This window comes from Anas acuta, chromosome 4, assembly GCF_963932015.1.
Source record: "Anas acuta chromosome 4, bAnaAcu1.1, whole genome shotgun sequence".
Lineage (NCBI taxonomy): Eukaryota > Metazoa > Chordata > Aves > Anseriformes > Anatidae > Anas > Anas acuta.
Genome location: NC_088982.1, coordinates 33,662,650 through 33,688,673, shown reverse-complemented (window position 1 = coordinate 33,688,673; position 26,024 = coordinate 33,662,650). Strand labels below are relative to the sequence as shown.

At 39.6% G+C, this 26,024-nt stretch overlaps 1 protein-coding gene across 5 annotated transcripts in view; it reads right to left on the bottom strand.

Moving 5' to 3' along the window:
• The window catches only part of AFG2A (AFG2 AAA ATPase homolog A), a 188,607-nt gene that overhangs the window by 111,842 nt on the left and 50,741 nt on the right, over window positions 1–26,024 (bottom strand). For 4 of the 5 annotated variants that reach the window (XR_011096056.1, XM_068680660.1, XM_068680657.1 and 1 more), the window contains exon 14: window positions 20,551–20,677. Coding sequence is in view for 4 of the 5 variants with exons in the window: in XM_068680660.1 (XP_068536761.1) it covers window positions 20,551–20,677 (127 nt within the window). In the remaining variant the exon portion in view is untranslated. Of the gene's footprint in view, window positions 1–16,092; window positions 19,352–20,550; window positions 20,678–26,024 lie in introns of those variants that run through there. The other variant, XM_068680659.1, reaches the window with a different exon arrangement.

Below are 26,024 nucleotides of genomic sequence, written 5' to 3'. Positions count from 1 at the left end.
CTGAGCCTGGAGTTTTTCACAGACTTGATTTAATCTTGACAAATTATTCCTTTTTTTTTTTTCTTTTGAATTCTCAGAATCAGCTACAACACTGTCATAAAAACTTACAGAAACAAAGCACAAGCACAGACTATTTCATTTAGTGATTAACACCTGGCATTATTTCCTAGCAGTATCTACAGGTTTTGGTACCACAGCAGTCAAAGAAAGAGAACTGAAGCCTTTGGGTTTCTTTCTTGCCTATTTTACCTTTACAAATTTTACCTTGTTTGTTTTTGGGGCTTGGCTTGCATCACTCAGGGAAAAGATATAGCTACATCAGCAGAAAATCTCCTCCTCTGCCAGCTTAGCAATGGAAGAAGAGCTCACAGACAACCTCAGCTACAGCCACACCAGTGGCACCAGACCTATCCAGCACACTTACTGCTTACTTACACTTACAACTGCTCCAGCACACTTACAACTGTGCAAACCTTGCGAGCAGGTTAAGATCCAAGCCTGATTTTGGACTGATCAATGGAAATCAGTGCACTGCAGAGCTTTATATCTAAGTCTCTTCGATTTCCATTAACTGAAGTTGGTGTAATTTGCATGAACTTGCACGAAAGTGCAACATTAGTTTAAATTTCTTTTCACATACACCATTGCTCCTGCTAGTCTTTTGCCAGCTGACATTTCTCTAGGAAGCATATCTTGTACAGAGATTAAAGAGAAAGAAGGAAACAAGGGTATCTTAAAAGGAAATTCCCCACATTGTTTTTCCTCTCAGACCATAAAACAGGACGAAGATGACTTCAAGATTAAACACACTGTATCTTTAGGGTGTCATTTACAGACCAGATGAACACTGAAGCGCAACTGAGAGCACAAAGACAAGAGACTGTTCTTCACAGTATTTTCATCAGAGATTTTAACTGACGAACATGTAAAGCTGCAGCTAGCAACCTCAATTTGAAGGAGAAAAATCTATCTTCCTGAAAATTGGTTTATGTTTTCCATGTATTTTGGAAAAAAAAGCAACCACTTCATGTGTTCTGGAGAATAGTCTTTTGCCTATGTCATATGGTAAAAACTAATGAAAGGGTAAAGAAAGAAGACCCAGTGATATGGCCCAGCCTAAACAGTGTCATGTCAGACAACAGCAGCATTATTGTGCTATTAACTCTTACACAACTTACTTTCTCGCTTTTATTTCCCACACTTCTTTCTTTGCTTTCTCCTGTCACCAACCAGCATTTGGGTACCGCCTATTGTCTCATTGTGTAAAGCACCTTTACTGCAGAGAAAAGTGCAGTACTTCAAAACATAGCTGTAACAGCAACACCATCTTCCTACTGAGGAAAAAAAAAGTTTTCTCCCATTCATTCTTTTCCCTTCTCAATTCCTTGCATCCTTTGCCATCACCACACGACAGTGACTTACCATTCAAGTATCTGCTTAGACAGGATTCTTGCTGCTCACCTGCAAATGTATGAGGAATAATGGGTGGCCAGGGCATACTAGTGAAAACCCTGCTGTGCTCCTCAGTGAGAGGCTGATGGAGAGCAGGCAGAGAGGGGAACGGAGGGTAAGCACTTGCTACCACAGCAAGCAGCACTTGCAATAATCACCAGTGACTTAAAATGAGGCAAGGTGTAACCTTTTCCTCTTAACACCAGTACTGCTTGGAAGTTAGTGCTGGAAGATAGAGATCCAAGTCCTTTTCAAGACAAGTGCAAGTGGCCACCATGAGCACAGTTTCCCAGCAGCCTTGCATACATCTTGCCTTTCTTCAAGGAGAAAATGCAGGGATTGTGCCCAGAGGGCCCACACTTTTGACTTTTACTTTCAAAAACCAAAACAGGCCCATAAAAATCCGTAAGAACTTCATCTTCCTAGCCAACTAGGACACAAAATCTGCACCACGCTTCTCTAACAGCGTGGGAGGACTGCTAGAAGGAAGGAGAGGCATCTCCCTTGCTGCCTTTCCCTCCAGACCACAGCAGCTGTGCAGCGCTGAGGAGCACAGGAGTGCGGACGGTGCAAACAGCACGTGCAAGGAACAGCTAGGGGATGACACAAAGAGTCATTCCCAAAATTACTCTTTTAGACACTTCAGCAAAGATGCGAATTTTGTTGTTCTGAAGAAATAAGTATCAAATGAAAACTATTATCAAGACTTTTAACCCTTTAAACAACGGTTAGTTGTTTTTTGTTTTCTTTTTGTTTTAATTAACTTTGAAATTAGTTAGACAAGTCTCCATTGCCTCTATTTATAATCTTTCTCTTCTTTAGAGGCGAAATAAATTTCAAGAATAACCAAACCGTCAGTAAGCATCAGAAACGGGCTGCTGATAATACAATCTGAATTAGTTCTGACTTGATCTCTGTTGCCTTTTATCAGCCTTGGCCATCGTAAGAACTGCGCAGTTCCACGACTGCTGCAGACAAAACTGGGACACAAAGTTTGGTGAAAACTCTCACTCCTTGTATTTCCCCAGCCCCTTTATTTTTTTGCAAGTGATTTTGAACAGGAAGAATAGATTTACAAGGAAATTAGTACTTGCAACAAGCGCAAGTTCATCCTGACCTTTCAATTCCTTTTAACGCAGCTGCATTCTGCAGATTTGCTTTTCCGTATGACAGTACTTCAGGCTCAGTGGCAAAGCACCACACAGAGAAGTCTCCTTGCCGAAGCTACGACTTTCCCCTCATGGCTTATTAAAGCCAATCCAAGCCAGAATAATAAAAAGTAAAGAAACAAAACAAATGCATAACTGTCATTTGAAAACATATATTCTTAAAAGGCTTTAGGGGTATCATTTATGAAACACAAAGAGATTTCCTTCTTTAGCAGTGTTCCAACACATTACTCTTTCGTGCTTACTCCAAGACATGAATATACTTGCCTAAAATGTCAGCGAGGTATTTATACAAAGGCAACTCTTCAGAAACCTATTATTGTGAATACAAAACAGGAAGTACAGTAATACCACCAGTGTATGTTAAATAATGCTTAGTATATAAACTGTGCTCTTCAATTAATAAGTAGTGTTAACCCCTTTAGGGGAAAGGGAGATGTGAAGTGTGAACTGAAAATACTGACTCATGATAAAACCTTTGAGTAGTTTTCCCACAAGGTTTTTTGTTTCACTGGCTTGTTTTCTTTTTTTTTTTCTTCCTTCCCATCCTAATAGGAGAACACAGAGGCCAGAATTTGCAATCCAAGACGACGACTAATTTTCTAAATGAGAAAAAGCAAGGGTTGCAGTGGGGGAAAAAAGCATGAAAGTACAGTAAAATTATAGTACTATAAAAGTGTCACAACTATTTACAAAAGGATGCAAATAAAAATACCATATAAGAGTGAACATTCTTCAGCCACTTAGCTAGTATCCTACAAAACAGCAGGATGAAAAAGTTTAAAACGAATAAAAATATCTTTTTTTATAAGCATTAAGCACTGAGTTAGAGAAACATATTTTTAATATAAAAAACAACTAATTAATAAAAAACATATTACCCCATTGTGAGACAGACACTCCAGGCATAAAAGTAAAGCTCTTTCCCCACACATGTGGAATAACAAAATATTCTCAAATAGACAGACTTCTAGAATACAAGTAAGGCGACCCAATCACCAGTTTGTTCTTTGCAAAACAGCCACAGCTGCAGTAAAAAATAAATAAATAAATAAAAAAATCAAGAGCTTCCTAAGTACAAAGACGTGCAATAAAACCACATGCAAATCCCAGATGGGCAGAAATCAAGGCTCCTCTTCTCCTAAGGTCTGACAAACCTATATCTGTTTACCAATGCATAAGAACATCTCTTCTGACACAACTCAGTCACACAGTCTGCCTTTCTCTACTGTCTTTTACGTGCACAGTATTTTGAAATCTTCATGCAAGCTAACAGATTGAACTTTGGTTTGACTGCCATCTGCTGATCCCACGTTTTGTGAACCTGAGACATCATTTGAAAATGTGCACAAAGCTTTCAACATGTTCTATGTTTTCTTCTTCCAGATCTTGGTTACAAAAAAATAAATATGGAGAATTAGAGGTAGAAGGTATTTATGTTTAAAGATAAAGTAGACCAACTGTCCTGATATCTGTTATGTTTTTGCTAATTTTCAGACAAACAACAAACACAAACTTAATAACTGTGTGCATGAATACAATGACTATGGAAACAAAAGCATCTAACAAGTCCATCATGATCATGAAACAGAGAATCAGGTACAACAGCTGCTTCTGAAAGAAAAACCTAACTGTAGCAACTATTAAAAAATAATGAACACATAAAATAGTAATAGACTACCTGACTACCTTCATACTCCTCTGCAAGAGTGAAAATCACAACAATCTATTTGGCCACAAAAATATTTGATAAAGTCCTAGTTTCATTGCATTCAAATGAAAAAAAATAATCTCACACACAAAATAACAAATTCACTTTCAGGACTCTCTCATTTTGCTGTTTTCATTCCTTCAGAACAGCTTATACTTCTTGAAGAGCTGAACAGGTTGCTGATCCTGAAATGATGGGATCAAGATGAGAATACAATCCAACCCACCAGCCCATTTGGAAGTGACCATACTGTGGATGAGGACAGGACTTCAAAAGTTTTTTCTAACCAAAAATGTTTTTAAGAGTATAACACACCATTATGTTCATATTACTAGTGCTCAAGGATGAAACTGAAGTAGTAAAATGTTTATTCTCCTGTTCCATGTAGGAATGGCTGTCTTGGCTACACAACTTTAGCTTCTATAAGTGTCAGCATGTAGAAAAATCAAGTGAGTATATGTATCCAAGTAGACAGCATTAAAACCAAAGGGGTTCAGAATTGCCAAAAACAATGGCTGTTTCAACCCAGTCTGTATCCATGGTATATTTTTGCCTGATCTGATACTAACCCTAGCCACCTTTTTCTGGTTCCCAAAAGTACAGTTCTGCAAACATTCAAATATCTGCTTAGCTTTAAAGTAAAACATATGCAGAAATGATTCCTGCATTGGAAAAAAAAACAAAAACAAAAACAAAAACAAAACGCAATCTTTCACTTACAGGAAAAGAAAACAGTTACAAAGGTTTGAGTGTGGACTGAAGGAGTTCCAACAAATTTACCAAAGTCCCAGGTTGAGATCTTCTGTATCAGTATTTCTGTAAGATTCATCTGAATAAAAAGAAACTCATGGAAATCTCACCACCAAAAAAAAAAACAACAGGCTGACATTTGCATAAGGAGTTCAGATTTTTCTACAAGCCCAGAACTTCAGGTGGCACGCCAGGTACACAAAGGCTGGTGATTCTGAATGAAACCACAACTCTTATTCTCTTAGAACAGTACTAATTAAAATAATTTCATTTAAAATTTATTCAGTGTCTCAGAACATTAATGGTCCAATTCAAATTTTGTCTTTTCTAAGAACTTAAATTACTTGTGTTGTCACAGCATAGCTGGCAGATCACATAAGAACACAGTGTTTTATGAAAATGTGTCTGCTTAAACAATTTCTTTATTTGTGAAGTGGCATCTTATGTGAAACATATTCTGTTTTCATGTTCAAAACAAAGATGAAACAGATTCCTGTTCTCTGTAAAACCTGCAAATGATCTAGTACCAAACATACAAACAAACCTTTGATGCTGGGCGGGGAGGGTTCTTTGCTTTTCAGTCTCTGTCCACTATACATAAAAGTAACCCAAAAAAGAGCATACTCGGAAGCAAGAGGATTCCCCTTCAGTCATGACTCAGACATAGTGGGACTGCAGAGTCATAGAAAAGGGAAGGGTTTTGTTTTTTATGAATGTTAACCAGCAATACTCTTGAGAAGCAGTCACAGAAAAGCACCTAATGCCTCAGTTGTAGTCTCTACAGCAGTTACATCTTGCTTTCATCACGATTGTGATCACTCTTATCTAGGATGCACAAAGGATACAGAGGTCTTCAATAAGAAGGTGTCATTCTTCTACAGCTGCTGTGCTAGCCGTCACTGCAGCAAGGAGCACAGCCTATTTCCTCTTCACACCTACCCCTTGCACTGTTCCTGCCGTCGGCAATGCTTCTAGGAGAGCAGGCAGATGAAGCAATACCATAAAACACCTCCCTGTTCATGTGCGAGTCTGCATTCTGATAGTAAAATGCACACACAAGCATGACAAAAAAAATACGCTAGTTATTTTCTAAACAACAAACAAGTGCACTATTTAGCATACACCAGCACTAGCCAAGCCAGACCTTTCAGTTAAAAAAATCAAGTGTTTGACTTGAATTCTGCTGCACAAAACCAAGCCATTAGGAGTAAAATCCTGTGAAGACAATGTTTCTGGGTGAAGAATGTGATCTGCACTCTAGCTCTCCTGGGGACCGCATTGCTTCTAAGCGTAGGCAAGGAAGTTCAGAGAACCACAAAGAGGAACCAGTGGGGAAATCTAGGATGAAGCCAGTTACATTTCCTCACACCCACTCTAAAGGCATCATTAGCGCATGAAGACAAAACAGAAGCTCAGATATCAGATCGAAATAGTACTTAAACACTAAAGCAAGTATTTAAAGACTTTAACACACTTCAATATTTAATGTATGAAAGAATGTGTTCCAATTTAAAAGAGAGAATTTTGTAAGCTAGCGCAGAGTACTTGCATTCCTTCATAAAACTAAAATAAATGGCCATTTTATAAGTGCAGTAACATGTTCCAAGGTGTGCGTTTGCCAATTACACACACCTCATATGTTGACTGATGAACACACACACCCTGGCGTGTGTTCTTGCTTACATATCTCACGTGCCTCCCTGTTAAGTAATGGAATAAGACTTGCCTCGCAAACTGGCTAACGCTGCCTCTTCTCGCTCGGTGACTTCTGCAGAAAATATTCACGGCTAAGAAAAACAACTTCTGCAGCACAGTTAAGCTATTTACAATCTGAAATATACTCTCTCTGTCTACAAGACCCAATTCTGTGCTAGCCTCCATTTGCTGTACCATTGTCAGGCGTGCTGTTTCCCCCCAGACTGGGCTGGCATTCAGCATTTTTCTGCACTGGAGCCCACCACAGAGACATGGGTTTTCTTACAGATACCTTTTTCTCACACCAGCTAGTTGCCCCCACTGGCTGGCTGTTTCACCACTACCACCTTCATGAAAAGATGGGCACGCTCATGTTCTCCACACAATGACAAGCTAGACTATGGTATGAAGACAGCCTCCTTCTAGAATATTTTTCCCCTTTGAAAAAAAAAAAAAAAAAAAAAAAAACAAAACTTTTTTTCTTGTTTTGTTTTTCTTATACTTGAAATAGCAGGCTTATTTTGAATAAATGCTGACTAGTGTGCAATTGCTCTAACAGAAAAGTATGCTTTGTAGAAAACAATAGATTTCTCAGCCTGCTGGAAGCCAATCCATGGTTTTTTTTTCAGTCAAAAGACTTAACTCCAGAGATATAAACACCAGAACCTGCACCTCACGTGGTCATTTCTGACAGTAAGACAGAGTAAAAAGAAAACACATTGCCATGCTTATTGTTTTTCTCCCCTTCCTTTTTGGAACCTTTGTACAACAGAGTGAAGGAATTCAAATTCTCCAAGTTCATTATATTGTGTGATGCTTTATCTCTCACTCTGTTTTCAGCAAGTCCATCTGTGCTTCTCAGGAACTGTCTTCAGCTATCAGCATGCACTGGCAGGGAAGGGGCCTTTCCTATGTTATCTCTCTATAGAAACACAACACAGATCCTTTTGTCTCATCTATTTTTCCTGTATAAAATTTACATCTCATTTATCAAGGTTAATACCAAAGAAATGATATAATACAGGAGCCATGACTTTTGATGAAACTGATGTTACTTTTGATTCAAAGTAACAAGGAGGAAGACTGAGGGTGAAGAACCCTCCAACAATCTCAGGAGACTTTGCAACATTCAATAAAAGTAAATGTGAAGTAATGAAGATGGGAAATTCAGGCTTCCATTCACATGTAAAAGAAGAACCTCTCAGATGAACCATTACCACTTCAGAGACAGACTTTCTAGTTTTAACAGTCATGAAAACTTCAGCGTGATGCTTGGCTGCAGTCAAACAAGCAAATCAAGTGTTCAAAATTGCATACTGATAAAAGAGTAAAGAACAAAAACAGAAAGCACCACTATGCACCCATTCAAATCCATGTTTCACCCATTCCTTGGACATTGTTTGCAGTCACTCAAATGTATGCATTTCCCTCAAAAAGGATATAGCAGATCTGGAAAAGGTTCAGGAAAGGGCAGCAAGGATGACCGAAGACATAAAAAAGCTTTGGTATAAGGAACAGTTGGCTTTCCTCTCATTTTGCACACAGCCACCTTGCTCACCTATTCCGGTTTTTCAGAAGTTGACTTATTTTAATGAAAGGATTACATAACTTCATAGCAAGGTGGAAGGGTGTGCACAAGGGAAAGGTAAAGTTTCAGATTTGCATATCAGCTACTCTGAGAGCCAACTGCTTTGCTAGAAACAGAGCACAGAGAAATATACAACTGGGAAACAGACGTATAGCATGGATTGAAAAGCATAAATCCTGTGTCTTCTGTGAGAAAATAAAAATCATCATCAGCTCTGTTTGGAAACACTCGAGAATACCCACAGAGCTGTTTTGTTGTTGTTTATTGGTGGTGGTTTTGTTTTTTGTCATTTTTTTTTTTTGACTTGTTGATGAAACATCGACAAGAGCACTGCAGTGATGTTTCACTTTATCTCTTCCATCTGTGAAGTGATAGGTACTTACTTTGCCTTCCCTTCTCTTAGCAGGGTTCTGGAAGGTATTCTGGCAAGCAACACAGAACCATATTCATATACACATGCCATAGTGTCTAAGCCAGCAATGGCTGCAACCCTCTGAAGAAACAGCCCAGTGTTTCAACAGGTTTATTTACCTCTATTTATCATCATACTTCATTAGTTCTCTGCCTCTTTGTCTTCACCTAAAAAAAAAAACCCTCTGGTGGCACTGAAACAAGTTCTGTCATCCTTTTCTATCATCTTGCCAACCCAGTTTCCAAACACAGTTTCCAAAGCAAAACTCCATGTACAGGAAAAAACAAAGCAGATGTGGGGAAAAAAAAAAGAAATGGAGGGGCATAGGAATGAAAAAGACTTGTTTTTACAAAGTTACAGATGCTGATATGAGTTTACAGGGAAAAATACCAGTAGTTAGCAGTGTGAACTTAATGTGTACAATTAATTTCAAAACGGATTTTTCTCTTCCCCAAAATATCTTTTTATAATATATTTTTTATGTTGGAATTATAATTTAGAATGAAGATATTAATGGAAAAATGAACTCTGCATCCTATCAGAAGTAGCAAGAGCTGTTTTAAACTCTTTTCTGTATGCCTGGCATAAACATGCTTCTCTGTAACACAAAGCTTAATTCACCATGGATGGTGTGCACTTGCAATTACAACAAAAGAAGTAACTACACCCTGTTTAATTAAATTCTTCAGGTAAGTAAGAACGTGTAACAGACTCAAGCCCCAAAAGGAGCAGTCACTTCAGATTTTCAGAACTGAAGAGTGGACTCATATCAACCATTGCTTGGCATCACTGAATCAAAATACTCATTTGGCTTTCAGACACTTCTCTCTCAAGTGACTTCAAAGACCTTGTAGTCTACATGGTTTTCTAGGCTACTTCAAAAATTTAGGAAACTTGTGATTCTGAAACAGTTTCTACAGTTGTAAATACATCAAATACACGGAGCTTCAAATAAGGTTTTGTTATTAAACTGCATTGGCATATGCAACCCTGAGGTACTCTGGTGACCTACAAAATCATTCACCAAGCTTGCACTGATCACAAGAGATGTTAATGCCTCATTTGTATGAGAACAGAGCCCTAGGTTTGTGCTCCTGCACATATGCATAACAAACCTTCCACATACCTTATGAAAATGATATACTATGAATCAATGACTCAGATCGTTCCTTTTTTCTTTAATACTATATTATTACAGTACTGAGTTCATTTAGTTTGATGTTAAAGTCTTTTTAATAACTAAGATCTTACAGAAAGAACACGTTTTTCTTAAACAAACCCATTCTCTTTTGTTGTTATACTTACTGCACACGAATGGTATTTCTACTTGTGCCTAAGCAGTACATGTCAGATGTACAAGACATCAGCTTTTATCACTGCTGGAGCAAATAAAATGTAAAGTTGGAGCTCTTTCAACATGAAAAAAAAATCAGCTAGTGGAAACTGCCTATAAAGTCCTATTTTTCTTTCTCCCCATAGAAATTTCACAAAAAATATACTACTCATCAACTGAATGGGCTAATGATAACATCCAATATCCATAAAGTACCTTAACCAAAAAGCTTACTGATATCCTTACTGAGAAACAAGTGCATATCAACTAATCCCTACATTCAACAGCTCTTCGGAGTCCCTTACTAATGTAGAAAGTTTGATCGTGTTCCAACTTGCTCATTATAAAGCTCTGAGGTTCAGAGATTTTCTAAGCCTAAAACTAAAACATAAGAGGTCACCACCTTAACGTGTACAAGCAAACAGTGAAACTGTACACCAGCCACCTCCTGCTCCTCTCTCCCAGCACAGTCCCAAGCTGTACTCAGGTGTGATGAATACAAAACCTGGGTTACGGACAATGCTAAGCCTTCTGCTTCACCATGACTTCCATTTTTACTAAAACATTTTTCACTCTATTAGGGGAGAGAGAAATATCAGCACTTATTATTATGTAAAATGATGGGTGACTTCTATAAGGTCACGCATTTAGTAGTTTATGCTATTATGAGCTTTGACCTTCTTGTCCTTTCCAAACTGGCTGCCTGCCTTCAACTGATTTGTTTTGTAATGTTCCAGTCAAAACATTTCAGCTGTTGCATGAGAAGGAGACCAGGAAAAATATGTCGCTTTGTTTATAATTTTAAAAACTTAATAAAATGACTTCACCCTAACCTTTGGAGGGAGGTCTTGAGTTCTGACCATGTTAGAAGGATTTGAAACATCTTAATTTGAAAAAGCTTTGTGAGATTTCCTGACATTTAGCAGATACATTTTCCAAGTTTTGACCACTGAAAGATTGAAACTACCAAGACTCAAGGAGTCTGCAGGCCGTGTTGCATCCAGGCTCCCAAAATTACAGCAGGAAAATGACCTCTCCTCTCATTGGAGTTGCCTGAATCTAGTCAAGCAGGAGGAGGAGAAAGAGGATACCAGAGCCAGCACCGGAAGGAACAAGAGACATATGAGGAATGAAAACACTGAAACCAAGAGTTCGAACACTGGGGCAAAACCAAGGCTCATTAAGAAAGGACTAATTATGGGAACCCAAAAGGAAAAAGACACAGAGAATCCTGGCAGGGCAGGCAGATAAAGATGAGATAAAACCTGGGGAGATTATTCAGATGACTGAGAAGAGCTACAGTTTTGGGGAGAAAGACTGTGAAAAACAAAACACATTCAAGAACAAGCAAAAAAGTTGATATCAATGGAGCAAAAAAATTAGGAGCAAGGATCATACTGAGGATAGATGATGGTTTGCTGAAGGTCAAGAGGTCAGGAGATAAAGGAAAAACAAACCAAGATGATACTGGATAAAGAGAGAGAAGGCAAACTGAATACGGAGATGACACAAGGAAATAATATGAGGGAAGAGTTATGGATATGGGATATTAGAAAAAACATTACTACTGAAAAAGTCGTTTATCTACCTATTCCTATATTCTCAGAAAACATCTTGGGTAACAGGTGAAAGTCCCATTCTTGCCTAGTAGGCACCACAAAGAACAGCAAAGGAGTTGAATACAGTTGTTAATTTACCAATTATTTCAAGCAAACAAGTTTTCTGTGGCAGATCTAGAGGGTCCTGTACTGCTGATAACCATGAAGATACCAATAGGATATTACACCAGGGGCTCTGGATGCTCACTCCAGAAACTAGTAATTGTTCACCTGATTTGAAACAGTGTAAATCAAAGCTCTTAAAAGTAAGGAAATGTAAGTAGTAGGGCAATTAAAGTAGAGGCCATCATAATGACTTGTAAAAATAATTTTCTAAATTAATGCAATTTAATTAATCATGCACAATGAATAACGCTTTAATTAAGGTAATTAAATATGGCATGATGATGCACATGCACAACGAAGAATGAACGGAGGTTGTACACGCAACCTCACCTATGGCAGTTCTGAATTCACGAGTGCTCAACAAGCACAATGTGCTCTGTAATGCAATTTTAATATAGCATACACAAAAAACTATACGCGTACTGCACACTTCATCCACAACAAGGAAGGCTGGGCAGAAGACCAAGTGCAAACCAAGCCCTAAATGGGTCTGTGGCCACAGCCCAAGTACCCTAATTGCGGCCATTGCTCTAGCTCTGTAGCTGAAAGGACCACACTAACATCCTTTCCAGAGTCATTCCACAAATATTTAAAAAGCAAGTCCTCTTGGAACATCTTTTCCTTAACTGTTATCGCTACCTTAATGAAGCTTAATAAATATAAAAAGACTCATGCTGTCCAACACATTGACTGTGAAATACGCCTCGCTGCACTTTGCTCATCTGCACGGGGCACTGATCCCCACCAAGGCCTCGACAGCTCCTGAGGATGCTCCTTCAGGAACAAAGCCAAGCCCAGCACCCCAGCTGCACCCTCCTCCATGCGACCCCAACACTTGACATGAGCAAATTGGAAGGATTTAGCAGGAAGACGTTAGCATCCCGTGGGCTGTTCTCAAGTAATTCAGATAGGAAGCTAAAACTTGTGCCTTTACAAGCAGTTGCACAAGTTTTAGGGGTTAAAGATCACTGTACAGGTACATGAAACCACCATAAAATTGGTATTGCTTCTCCAGATAAAGGTGCTTTGTTTCGCACTAAACACACATGAAGAATACAGATGACCTAACCCAATGTTTAGGATTTTATACCCTGTTTAGGTACTGCTCAAATCCACTTCATTTTTAGAGGTACGATTCATGTTAACCCCAAAACATATGTTCTCATGTTCTCTTAGCATCATTTTCATGACAGAATTGAAAGAAAGAAACACAAAACCACGTAACAACCTGGTATCACCATTACGGACTCATTGAACTGAGGATGGTATTCACACACATACCAATCTGAGGGCCTTTCAGATTTCCTGCTTTGTTAATAATTTGGAGGCTTTCTGACCTGTTGTGCTCCTCATCTGGACTTCGTGAGGCTGGGAGGTACGAGAAAGAACAAACTTTGGCCCATGGCCCTTACCTTCCCCTTTTTTATTTTTTATTTTTTTTTACTTTTCCAAATGAAATAAATACGCCTTGATACCTTCAAATCAGTTTTCTGGCACGTGTTGCAGAGAAGTCTATGAAAGTTATTAGTGATGCTAAAATACACGACTGAGTCAATGTAAGGAATGCTTTCCGTTATAAAGAATAAGAGCAGGCATATTTACTTTTCTGTTCTATTTGAAGTAAAACTATTATATTTTTACATACACTGTTTGGTTGTATGTTTTCACAGACAAAATAAAGCCAATTTATCCTGGCCCTATACTATATCTGTTAAAGGAGAAAATATGCAGCCCAGCAAGTTTTCCCTCCAACCCTTCTTTTCAGGCAAGTAATAAATCTTGAGTGAAAAAGTCACAGTGCTCTTCAGCTGTCACCACTAAGATTCTGTTTTTTAAAACCAGAGCAGCCTTAAGGCTGATTTACTACTCAGTCCTCCACACTCTGACAATCGATGCTGGAAACAAAAATCACTTTTGCACACCTGGAAATATTTTATTTGCTGTACTGGTGAGAAAACAAAGTTTTCATCAGCGAGGGGGGTGGGGAGGAGAGAGCTTCAGGTGAATCTTAAAACCCAGTTCTTGACTTAAAGAGAAACTTCATAAATATGCCCACGAACACAGAAACTGCCTCGGCATTCAAACAGGGTGGTTAAGCTCTTCAGGGATTCTCGGGTCACTCTGCAATCCAGCCTCAAATCAACAACTCAGAGGTCTTGGCCAGTAAACAGCAGTGCTCATCATCTGTATCTATTTAGACTTTTCCGTTTGGCAGGTGAAAAGAATTTGTGACAATTTTAAAATCATTTCACTTACTCTTTTGCCTTTTTTCTTTTAAACAAACTTATAAAGCTCTTAATCACCCTAAGATGTAAACAACTTACATTAATAACGGTAAGATTAGACTCTGAGAAACAGCTACTTTCCAGAGCACCTCTTGGCCCTGGTCAGAATTGCAAGTTTAACTGCATTAAGGGTAAAACCCAAACACATACCAGAGAAAAGCAATTGAAGGAAAATGTGATGGTGCCAAGATTGTGAAATGATTTCAGAATATCAGATCCTTTTTTCAATGGCATGTAGTTCGATATCATTTTTCCCTAAAGCTTCATTTTCTGAAAATTTATTATATGCTCCAGAACAATCTTGTCTTCAAAAGAAATCCCACATCTTCTGTTATTTCAAAGAACCATGCTTGCACCTGGGCAAAATGATGTAAGCACTCTAGGTGCTGGCTGACTAAAAAGTCACAAGACACAAAATCTCTCTTCTCTATTTTTAATCCCAGGGCTTTAGAATAATATGAGGAGTGCCCTTTGACGAGCAGAGAGGCATTTCACTGTTTAAAGTAAAAATGTATATATATATTTAAAAAAAAAAAAAAGGAAAAAATAATGGTTCAGCAGTATAGAGAGGCATGGTGATTGCATTTACATGCTTTGATTGCTATTCTGAAATACATTCCCACCTGTTCTATTCTAGTGATGACTACAAAGCCCATATACAAATGAAGACTGATTTCAGTAATATGATATTAGGCAAGGCATGTAGTTTAAAAAATCACTTGTTAGTTATCCCCAGTGGTCCCAAGAATGGACTTCAACTCTAGTAACTTAGCAGTACCAAATCAAATAAATAACAAGGCTTCACTCTAACTCATGTTTACTTGGTACTAGTTTATCCAACTATCACGAAATATTTTGCCAAGCCTTAAGTATCCCAACACTGTCTCCTTCTAAAAGGCACCCAACTCTTGTGCCACTGGTCTTCCAAACCTGGATGAAATCGGCATAGAGGCAATACTGAGAAGTGGCAGCCAGAGGCATATCCTAGCTCCCTAGCTGGGACTCAGCTCACCTGACTGCTTCTCCTCAAACCAAACCCAATGCAGAGCACAATGAATAGGTAGAAATACTTACATTTCCCTCTCTAGAGTCCTGAAGTGGTTTAGCAGTTCCCCTTCACAAGTCTGTGTACAATTCTACCTGTGCTGAAGTACCTAAAGCAGCAGGGAGAGGTAGGATGGTTTGTAGAGCTGATGGCACCAGCCTCTTCTCAGAGATACACACTAGGGCTACAGGCACAGGTTGCAGCAAGCTAGACTGCTAGATAGAAGAAAAAGAAAGAAACACACTCTTCATGGTGAGGATGGTCAAACATGGAGCAGGTGCCCAGGGAGGCTGTGAAATCTCCATCCTTGGAGAAACTCAAAGGTCTCCTGGACGAGTCCTGAGCAACATTGAAGTTGGCCCTGCTCAAGCAGGAGGTTGGACCATAAGACCTCCAGGGCTCCTTCCAAACTGGAGCTATGATCTTGGATCAAACTTGGGGGCAGGGAGTTACAGAGGGGGAACGCAGCACACAGCTGGTGGGTAACGCGGCTCCTAACTCCACAGGCCCATACCTTATTTGGGAAGACCGAAATCCTACCAAGCAAGGCTGTAACATAGGAAGGCCCTTTCGTAAAACATATCTGACCAAAACAGGTATCACAGATAGGTAAGCATGTAAATAGAAGAACATAGAGCATGGCAGTGAGCTGGGTTAGTGCCACTGCATCTGACTTGCTAAGCATGCTTGCAGTGTCACCTGCTTTATAACAGCACACACACGTTTCCAGACAATAAGGAATAAATATGCAAGATTCTTTCCTATTTCTTTTAACTTGTAAAACGGCAAACCTAAATATTTGAATTTCTTCCATAAGCCTTCAGAAAGACAGAACTTTGATGTTTTTAAAGAGGAAAGATTATTTACTTTTGCTGCAGGCAAGAAATTATAATTTCTTTACTGATTCTGCCAAATGGCTCTATCATGCTTTTTTTTTTTTTTTTTTTTTTTTTTAATTTTCATCAGAACAAGCCACTTTAAGTTAAGGTTGTCCCAAAGCTATACAGTAATCAACGTTTTAAGGGTCAGATCAACTTGTTGAACCTCTGTTTGACTTTTCTGACCAAAAGAACTTGTCCAAAACCCAAATGAACCACAGGGGAAGAGACTTTTATTCTCTTTCCCCATACTTGGCAGTTGCTAGGAAGAATACAGGCTGCAGTTTTATTTTGTTCACATAAGCAGGACAACTCAGTATCTACACAATTCTTAAACTAAATAAGCTGAATTCACCCCCAGTGACTAATACATTGAAGTCAACAGAGCTTCTTCTCTGGTGCTTCTCTGCAGAACAGCATGGACCAAGCCTTGGGGGTAAAGGTAGAGAAAGAAAGTGAGGAGAAACGCTGGGGAGTATAAAGATTTTGAAAGCAAAATAAATGTGTAAAAGGAGGCAGCAAAAATCCTCTGTGCTGGCACAAACCACAGAGCACATGCTCTTATACTAGCACTTAAGATACTTCAAGATGAGAAGCCAAGCTCCCCTGCACTAAACCAGCATTTTTAAAGACCCAGTTCTTCAGTATTCACTCTACCAGTACAGTTTCTGATTTGAGCCCACGAACACCGATGAAATCCAGACCATCATCAATCTAGAGACAATGGGCAACACTGACAGCACAGCATCTCGTTAATCTTCATTTGTCCTATCACATCCTGTCATTCTTATGCAAATAGCATATTTGAGGATACATCTTTTCTGCACCCCATGACGAGGAGAAGTGGGGCTGTCAGGAGCACCAGGATGTCATCCTATACCACAGGCCATCACTTCACTCAGCGCCTCGTGTTTTACATCTCAGCTAATGTGTTTGACATTCAAATTTGACCCAGCAGGAGGTAAAACTATCTGATGCTGCAGCAGCACGCATCTTGCTTCCTGTGCTGAAACATTCACCAAGGTCCCCGAGGATCTGACAGCCTCCCTTCCTTCATTACATACGCTGCTGCTGAAGAGGAGAAAGGTATCTGCATGGGCAGATAATGATAGCAATTCACCCTTCTCATCCAAGAATTAAGCCCAGTGTTAAAAGTCTTGCAAAACCATTGCAAGAGAAAAAAAAAGGCCACCCGATCCTGTTAAACTGGCGTAGGTCTTCTTCCATGGAAATCTCTTGGACTACACCAGAAAGTTCATCCATGTATGTCTGCATAAAATGTTTAATTCAAGCTAATCAAAATAGACATGGTGCTCAAAATATTTTATGTGAAGTTTGTAGCCACAAGTGAAATCTCTTCTTAGGCTAACTGATATCTGAATACAGAAAAGCTCTGAATCACAAGCAGCTCCATAAAACTACTGCAAATTTTTTTTAGGCATGAAAAATCACTCTTGAATGTAGAAGTCACCAAAAATAAAAATATTTTTCCTACTATTGCTCATCAATTCTACGTCTAGAGTAAAATAAATAAATAAATCAAGAATAAAAGGGAAGTTTTACTATTATTACTGACTCAGAGTTGTTTTGTTTCTGTATCACTTTCAAAGAATGTTCAGAACATCTTGTTCCAGAATATCTCCCTTCTAGTAGAAACTGCTCTTCCTGCATCATACACGGGATGAAAACGGTATGTGCTGGTTTTGTTTTCTTACAAAAATAAAGGAAACTATCCCCAAGTATTTTCAGCATCACATGAATGGGATGCAAAGTAGCTAAGTGCTACAAACACAGGACACAACTTGAGGTTGAAATAATATTTCAATTAAATCATGACATCTCAGAGAAATTTTCTTATTAATAGACATTTGTAACAAGTCAAAACAAGTTTAAAATTAAACATAACTCTATAAAGGCTGACTCAAAACTACTCACCATGCAAAAGCAACACAGTGTAGTGTTTGCAGGGATGACGAAGTCTGCACTAGGCTCAGGGGAATACCCTTATATGTGATATTCCCATGTGTTTTTCTCAAAAGTGCAGAAGATTAATCATCACATATTTATCCATTAAGAAGCAGACATAAATGAAGATTGAATCAATTATTACCAATTCTGCAAGTATTTAAAACTCACAAAGCACGCACTCCTCAAACATTTCTTGGTTTGAAAATCTAAAACATAGTCACAAAAAAATATACCCAACATGTTCTCAGTACCTGGAAGTAAAGATTGCCTTGTGCCTTCATACAACATGTGAAGTTCATGCATTAAAAATTACCGTACAGTCACGATACAGCTATGCAAAGAGGACACTTAGTTATTGCACTACATTGTTGAACTATTATTCCATATAAAATATTAATTGATTTAATAAAATTTGACAGATTCATGGGCATCACTATAAACCCAGACTGAAAACTGTCCACTAAGTGAAGAAGTGAAGTTCATAATACACACACTTTCTGGTGTCAGTCTTTTTTTTTTTTTTTTTTTTTTTTTTTTCCCCTGGGGAAGAAAATGGGCAACTATTGCACTGGTGTAGCCTGTGTGGCCTGGATGAAGCATGATGAGCATTATACCGACACGAATGTGATTCTCCACTCCCTTTAAACATTAGTGTAAGCCCCTTTTCCGGATTGGTGAAAGTTTGCTCTGTTATTCTATAAGTGAACTCTTTCTACAAAACTATCAGAACTTTTTTTTCCTTTATGTCTTAGCAAAAATAGTATAAAAAATATCTTAAATACCCATTTATGGTTTCTCACTAATACAATTTCTATAATCACACAACTTGCTACTCTGAGGGGCACTGTCTCACACAGCATAGACCTTTTCTTTACATTTAGGGTCAGGACAAACAGCTTTATTGGGTTTAGTATCTACCAGCCTAACACTGCCATATGAACACAAGTGTGCTGCTTGTTCTACATTGCTTTTCTTCCAACCCTGTACCATGGGAGTTCCTTAACACTCTGCAGGGACACATATGTATAATATTCTTCCTCTCAGCCTTCACAGTGTCTAAAAATCCTCCCTGTGGTGGCTACCACAGCTCATTACGCACAGAGCTTTCAGATGTTGCTGATAAACACATGAAAGTAAAGCAGGTGGAGTTGACAGAGTGGTTTCCACAACGTGCTATCTGTTCATCCTTTCTGGCTGCAAGTATCGCTGGTGCCTCGGTTCAGTGATGCTGCAGGACCCAGCTCATCTCTGTGTAAGCCCATCTCTCCTCTGACTGGGCCACCTATTCTGTGATACGCCATCCCTCTCCATCTCCTGGCTTTTAGTTAAAACAAAGTATTCCTAGAAAAGTGGATATACCAACAGGTCTTTTCAGAAGCAACAGCTCCCCTCATCAACCCCACCAAATTCAGATGCACAGAAGTCAGGTTTTTACCATCAGATGAAAATAAAAACTTTCAGTCACGTCTTTAAGAGATCTGAGTTTGCATCGGTGATGGAAATACAGTTGACATACACCTAGAAAATTCTAACAAAAGTGAACCTTTATCAGGACACTGTCAGCTGAGTGGCTTCCTTCAGTTCAAAAGGAAAGAGGCTGTGTTCAGGAGCCAAAACACAATTTTATTTTTCCTCAAGACTTCATGTGTAAATGAACCTTACTTTAAAAGCATGCATTTGTACCTATTTTATGCCTGAACGCTTCAAGACCAGAAGAAAAAACACTATTACAGAAATATCTTAAAATGGAACATGGAAAATATTTATAAAACTTTTAAGAAACACTATTAAAGATCAGGAAAAATAAATTTCATTAGCTTGTCGTCAAATTATGTTGTGAGGGTGAAAAGCTGTAGAATCAAGAATCTCACCAACACTACAAAACATATCTTAAAGGAAATCACTCCAGCCCAGTCCGTCTGCTGCACTTAGCTGTGAGAAGACCCAGCAGTGACAGACTGTTTTAAAGTGGATTTTCTAAAGGGCTGCTGGGTTAGTTTTGTGTTTGGAGGCCTTCTGCTTTGTTACAACCCCTTTGTTTTTACAAACCTGTCGCTCCAGCAGAGCTGCTGTGAGACCTAAGGAGAAAGTGAGCTGTCTGCAGTTGGAACCCCTACTGCTGGCAGCAGGCGAGTGGCACCAAGGAGATACTTAATCTTTTGAAAGGAAGTAACTAATGAAACCGACAGTCCAGCAAACCCTTGCATAAACAAACACAACAGAAGCAAAACCCACAAAAGCAGTTTGACAGAAATGTTGTTTCACAAGTTCAATGAGCTTGATTTAGGAATAATTTCTTCTAGGAAACGGATACTTAGGGATATCATAGAACATTTTGTTTCTGTTGAAATTTTGTAAGAGGGGAAAAAAAAAAGGCAGGGACGTAAACCTTTCCTTTGCCTTGTCACCATTTCCCAACATCTACTCTTAATCATTAATTTATTAGACAACAGTTTGGAGAGTAAACAAAGAGAAATGAATTATTCCATAAACTGGTCTTCTCAAGAGAACAGTATATACCACCCTGCATCTATTTGTACCTTGTCTATCATGTCCGGTCTGTTTGTAGCTGCCAAAATTGTCACGTCCTTCAGCTGCTCTATCCCATCCATTTCCGTTAACAACTGAGCCAAGACACGGTCTGCTACATTTCCAGCACCTGAAGAGCTGATTGAAAAAAATAATAATAATAAAAAAATCAGTATTAGCATTAGCTTACCCTTCCCAGAAATTTGGAGAAAAGGAAGAATACATTTTGCTTTTCAATTTGCAAAAGTGTTTCAACAGAAACTTAGTTTCTCTTTATTGCAATTGTAATGTTTATTTTCACCTTCAATAGCTGAAGGTAAAATAAACAATCATATGAAGTGAGAAAACGCAAAATAGAGAGTTAGTCAATAGCAAGCCATCTTTCAAAAGCAACTGAGGTTTGTTGCTTTCTACCCTGCTGTATAGGCTGTGGAGATTTAACACAATGTGGATATCTGGAATAAACATTTTTATAACAACTGAATCCATGCAGATTTTTTACTAGTCAAACAAACTTCAGTTTTCAGCACCATCCAAGTCAGTGCTTACACCAATCCATGAAGTATAAAAATTCAGTAGTTATGTATTTTGCAGAGTTGCTCTACATTTTTGTATTCTCCCCATCAAACGAGTAAAAATTGAGTGTTGACCAACTCTTTCATAAAAGCATTGTCAGTCCTTTAGGTCAGCTGATTTTCCAGACACCAGGAAAAAAAAGACTGAGAAACAGAAAGTTCCAGTTTTGAAATCGCCAATATGTGAAAAACCTAAACAGGCCAGGCATAAACTATTTTAAGCTTTATTTATTTATTTTAGTCTGGAATTAACTCTGGTAATGTCAATGTTCACAGCAAATTGCTTGAATTGCTTAAATATATGTAGCAAAACACAATACAGAAATATACAGAAATGTATATATATATTTATATATAACACTTTCATTAAATCTTTTAACATCTTAAAAAGATTAAGTGATGTACCACATTCTTCCTATAAATTTATCATGTATTTGTGTGCATACACGTGCGTACATATATTCACATGAATAATGAAGGATGCAGAAGACATTGCATAAATCACACCAAGAGACCAAGGACCTATGTTGCAATAAGTAATAAATCTTATCAACAGCTGCATTCTTTACACTATCACATCTTCCTCATTCTCCATAAAGAGGCTTTATTTCTGAAATATTATAAAATAGGTGACTGCACGTCATGTCATGCTTTACTTTTGAAAAGGTGCTATGCCTAGGAGACACTGGGACTGCACACAGGTAACTGTATATGCTCAGATGCACTACACCCACGATGTATGGGTTTTCCTTTCAGCACCAAGCTCTAGGTACATACAGATGAAACTGCGTGTTTCAGTATGTGTTTATGGAATTAGTGTATTACAGCCTGCGGAATTAGTGTATTACAGCCTATTGGAATAATGTAAACAGGTGTCGGTTCTCCCCTAGTCAGAGAGGTGGTGGAGGAAGGAAGGATAAAAAAAAAAAAAAAAAAAAAAAAGAGGAAATAAGTGAAACAAAGCAAGAGAAGCTGCCCCACCACCAGGACCATGCTCGGAAGGGGCAGGATATGTGCCTCCTGTGGTGCCAGGCTGTGGGCCAGCATCCCCAAAGCTCCTTCTGGCACCCAGGTGCTAGAAGTGAAGCCCCCGTGAGCCTGGCTTTTGCCCACCACTGTTGGCAGCCATGGGTAGGGCTCCTGGCACAGCTCAGACACCAGCTGCCTCCACACACACCTGTGCCATTTGGGGGAAAAAGCCCACAGCCACACTTCTCCCTTTGCCTCTGGGAAGGGGCTGCTGGCGCTGCTTCCCTCTCTGCGCGCTGGGTAACTTCACTTTTTCCACCCTCAAACGGCCTTTTTCCAGTACAATTTAACAAAATAAGTCTCTTGATTTCTGAAAAGCAATATTTATTCTGAAATAGGAGTGTTCAGAGCTTTCCCAGTGGATGTGGCACCAGAGGCACCCACTTAGCCACAGAGCTGCTGCAGCTTCCCAAACACCTCGGAGGCAAAGCAATAGATTTTCTCTTAGCAATCTCTCCAACTTTCCCGTTCTACAACTGGTTCTGTAATTTTCCAGAGCAAAACAGTTAACTTATCAGACCTAGCCTGGAAAATATCTTTGAGGGGCTATAATAAATGCTGGCTAACAGAATATTTAGGTTGCTAAGAAATATTAGAGAAGGGACTTGGGTTAGCTCGTTGTCAGCTTTCTGGTTTGCTGTAGCCAGGTTAGGAGTTCCCGAGTGGGATCAGAGCATTTCTAACATACCCCCGGGTCACAGCCCTATTGACTTGCAGGGGTCTGCATGTGATAAAACACTTCAGGTGTTGTGCAAGGATAGTAAATGCTTTTCGAAGGACACAGAACTTAAAGGAAATTAAAATCAACTTTGTAACATAAGCTAGTCTCAGGAGGGATTCAGGCCTCCCATCCTGCACAAGTTTCACATTCACTCAACTTTATACCCCACGGATCACACACAAGAAAAAGCTAAGCAAAGGGAAAAAAGTATTAAGTCTGGGACCAAAATGTTAAAATTACATGAGATGATCTGAAGCTAGAAGACCTGGGGGGAGGGGGATGCTAAACTACTTTTTTTTTTTTTTTTTTTTTTAAAAGGAAACAAAGGAGAAATGCTTGTTTATAAAGAGGTGGCTAGAACGGATATTACATCTTTCCCCAATATAAACGTTGCTCTTACAAATATTGGACTAAAAAGAAAAAAAAATATTTACTCTAAAGAAAACCCCTGCTGTTACAGGGGAACGTACATTGCAAAAGCTTTCACACAATTAGGGTATAATCAGAAAATTGCAGTTAAGCAATCATTGATTATAATACCCAATAAACAATTAAGGGGAGATACCAGCACAATACTAAGGGCTTTTACAAGGGTAATACTAGGGGCTTTTACTAGGGGCTGTTAAAAAGACTAAGAAGGTTTCAAAACCACACAGGCCAAAAATACCAATAATAACAGCAGTACCAAATGAAGCCACGTCTGATCTGTGACCAGAAGTTTTCAATTTTAGTGCTTTTATTTACATAGTTCACTAAGCCGTCATACGATGCACCATATTTAGCACAGAGTCTAGAGCAAATTAGCTTTTGGCTTACGAGGATCCCCCGTGAAATCAGGGGAAGGCACATGTTTACCGAGCCAGATCTCTTTACCAGCCGCTCAGAGCCGGAGCAGCGCAGCACCGCGCGCCGAGAGCCCTCGCGCTGCCTAAGCCATTAATCTGAAGGGTGCCATGCAAGTATGCATTTTTCCATTTTCCCATGATTTCCCAGCAAGGGTTTCAAATTAACACAGGCAATGTTCATTAAGGCTGCCTGGACTTTTGACGCAAGCGGCAGTCAGAGCCACAAATGATGATTAACCCTCCAGTCCCAGGCGGGCGCTGCCAAAACCAACTTCCAGCCGAGCGGCGTCTTCGCCCCCCTCTCTCTACCTGACCTCCGTGCCTCGATGTCATCATCGCGACCGCATGGAAATAGTTCGCTAAAGGCACGTACGGGTACAAACTAATTTCCTGTCAACACGCCGCCTGCAAATCCTGGCGGTCGGCATCAGGAACCTTACATAATCCACGCAGGGCCACGTGTGCACGGGCGTGTGCATGCAAGAGCCGTGCCTCGACCAGAAATACCTTGAGCTTCAAAATGAAAACGTGTGAGGAAAGAGGAGCCTGGCTGCTTCGCGCGGGCCTGAGAATTTGAAGTAATCTCATAACAAAATCCATCAGTCTGTGGGATACGTGCTCTTTTAATCTTTTTGCCAACTCCTAAATCCTCGATGAAGTAGTTTTAAAGGCAAAAAAAAAGGTATTCATTTGTACTAGTTTACCACATCAGCCAGAGCCAGATATCCTCCCCTGCACGAGGTTCCAGCTAATGCTGCAAGAGCCCCAAGAGCCCCAGGCCAAGCACGCCCCCGCTCCTGCACGCGCTGCCCTCGACCAGCAGAGAAACTTCCAGAACTGCCGAGCCCACCAGCGAAGACTGCTGGTGGATTAAGACAGGCTATTCACGGGGAATAAGGAAAATGAAACCTCTCCTCAGTATTTTATTTTAGCTGAAGGCGCTTCCAGTGTGCATTCTGGCAGAAGAAAACACACCTGCTACAGCATACCAGAGCGTCACCGTTAACCTGAATTAATTTTGGCCTTGTCTGCTGGAAGTGAGAGACCTGGATACCAGCTCCAAATTGCATCAAGCAGGTGAGGGCCATCCATAGCGCCCTTCCTTCTCATCTCTGGCCTCATCCTACGCCCATCTAACCACCCAGATTCAGACACCAACAGGCACTGTCCCTCCCACGTGAGCACCTTAAGCCACTCTTGGACTTCTTCCCATGAACATAAAAGCAACTGTGACCCGATTCTACCACAGCATCAAGGAATACATCAGCATATCCAGCTCTTCACCCTAAGGAGACTGCTTCCAGACACCACCAGATGTATGCAATTGTCAGATCTCAGTGCTACCTTTCTTGCTACAGGTAGTTTGCTGACTGAAACAGCTTTCTTGTTTTGCATGGTTTTAGCTGTTTAGCACGGTTTTAGCTGTTTAGCACCCTTTTATTCTTTTCTCCCCTTTATCTAACAGGTTCCTTAATATTTGGACATAGAAGTTCAAGAAAGCAGTATGTACGATTTCACCTCATGATGAAATTCACTAAGCATCCCCATTGCAAGCCGATGCAAATGTACATTCACATCAGCTGAAAACCTAGAATACTTCCAAAGCCAAGACAATGAATGTTTTTTTCAGAACAGCAGATGTTATTTTCATTGGAAAATATATTTAAATCCAGACCTCCAATTAAATCCTGTCAAGGAGAACAAGCGACTCTCCATCTGCTATTGACTTCAGCGATGCTGAAGCCCATCTGAACACCTTCGGTACAGAATCAGGGCCTTAATTCGGTTACGTTGTTAAACTGTAGGCGTGAAAATGCAGAAACTATTCACACAGCAACCTTATGAGCACTTTTAAATTCACAACAAGCTGGGAAACCAGAAGGAAGTGTGGGAGGCCCCGTCCCGAGGAGCCCAGCGCTGCCCAGATGACCCCACCTCAGGCAGACCTGAGGGGCCGAAGGGGGAGGCCTCAGGAGATGCAGCCGGGATAAATTACTGCAGGGGGATTAATCTCCACACAGCTGAAATCTGTAACACAGGCTTTGTGAGAAGGGAGTGCAGCCCACCCTCTTTTCCAAAACTTCCTATCAGGCAAGATTTACACACAGATAAAAGCTGCCTTTCTTATTTTTCTCTCTAACAAAAGAATTGCAATAACAATCAAAATTTACGGGTTTTAAAAGTACTCTTGGACACGATATCATCTCAAATAATTCCTTCCCTGGAATCTCTGGAAATAATTTCATATCAAAACAAATGCAAAACTCATTGACACGACAGAATGGCTGGCATCAAAAAACGAGCACGGGTTGAAG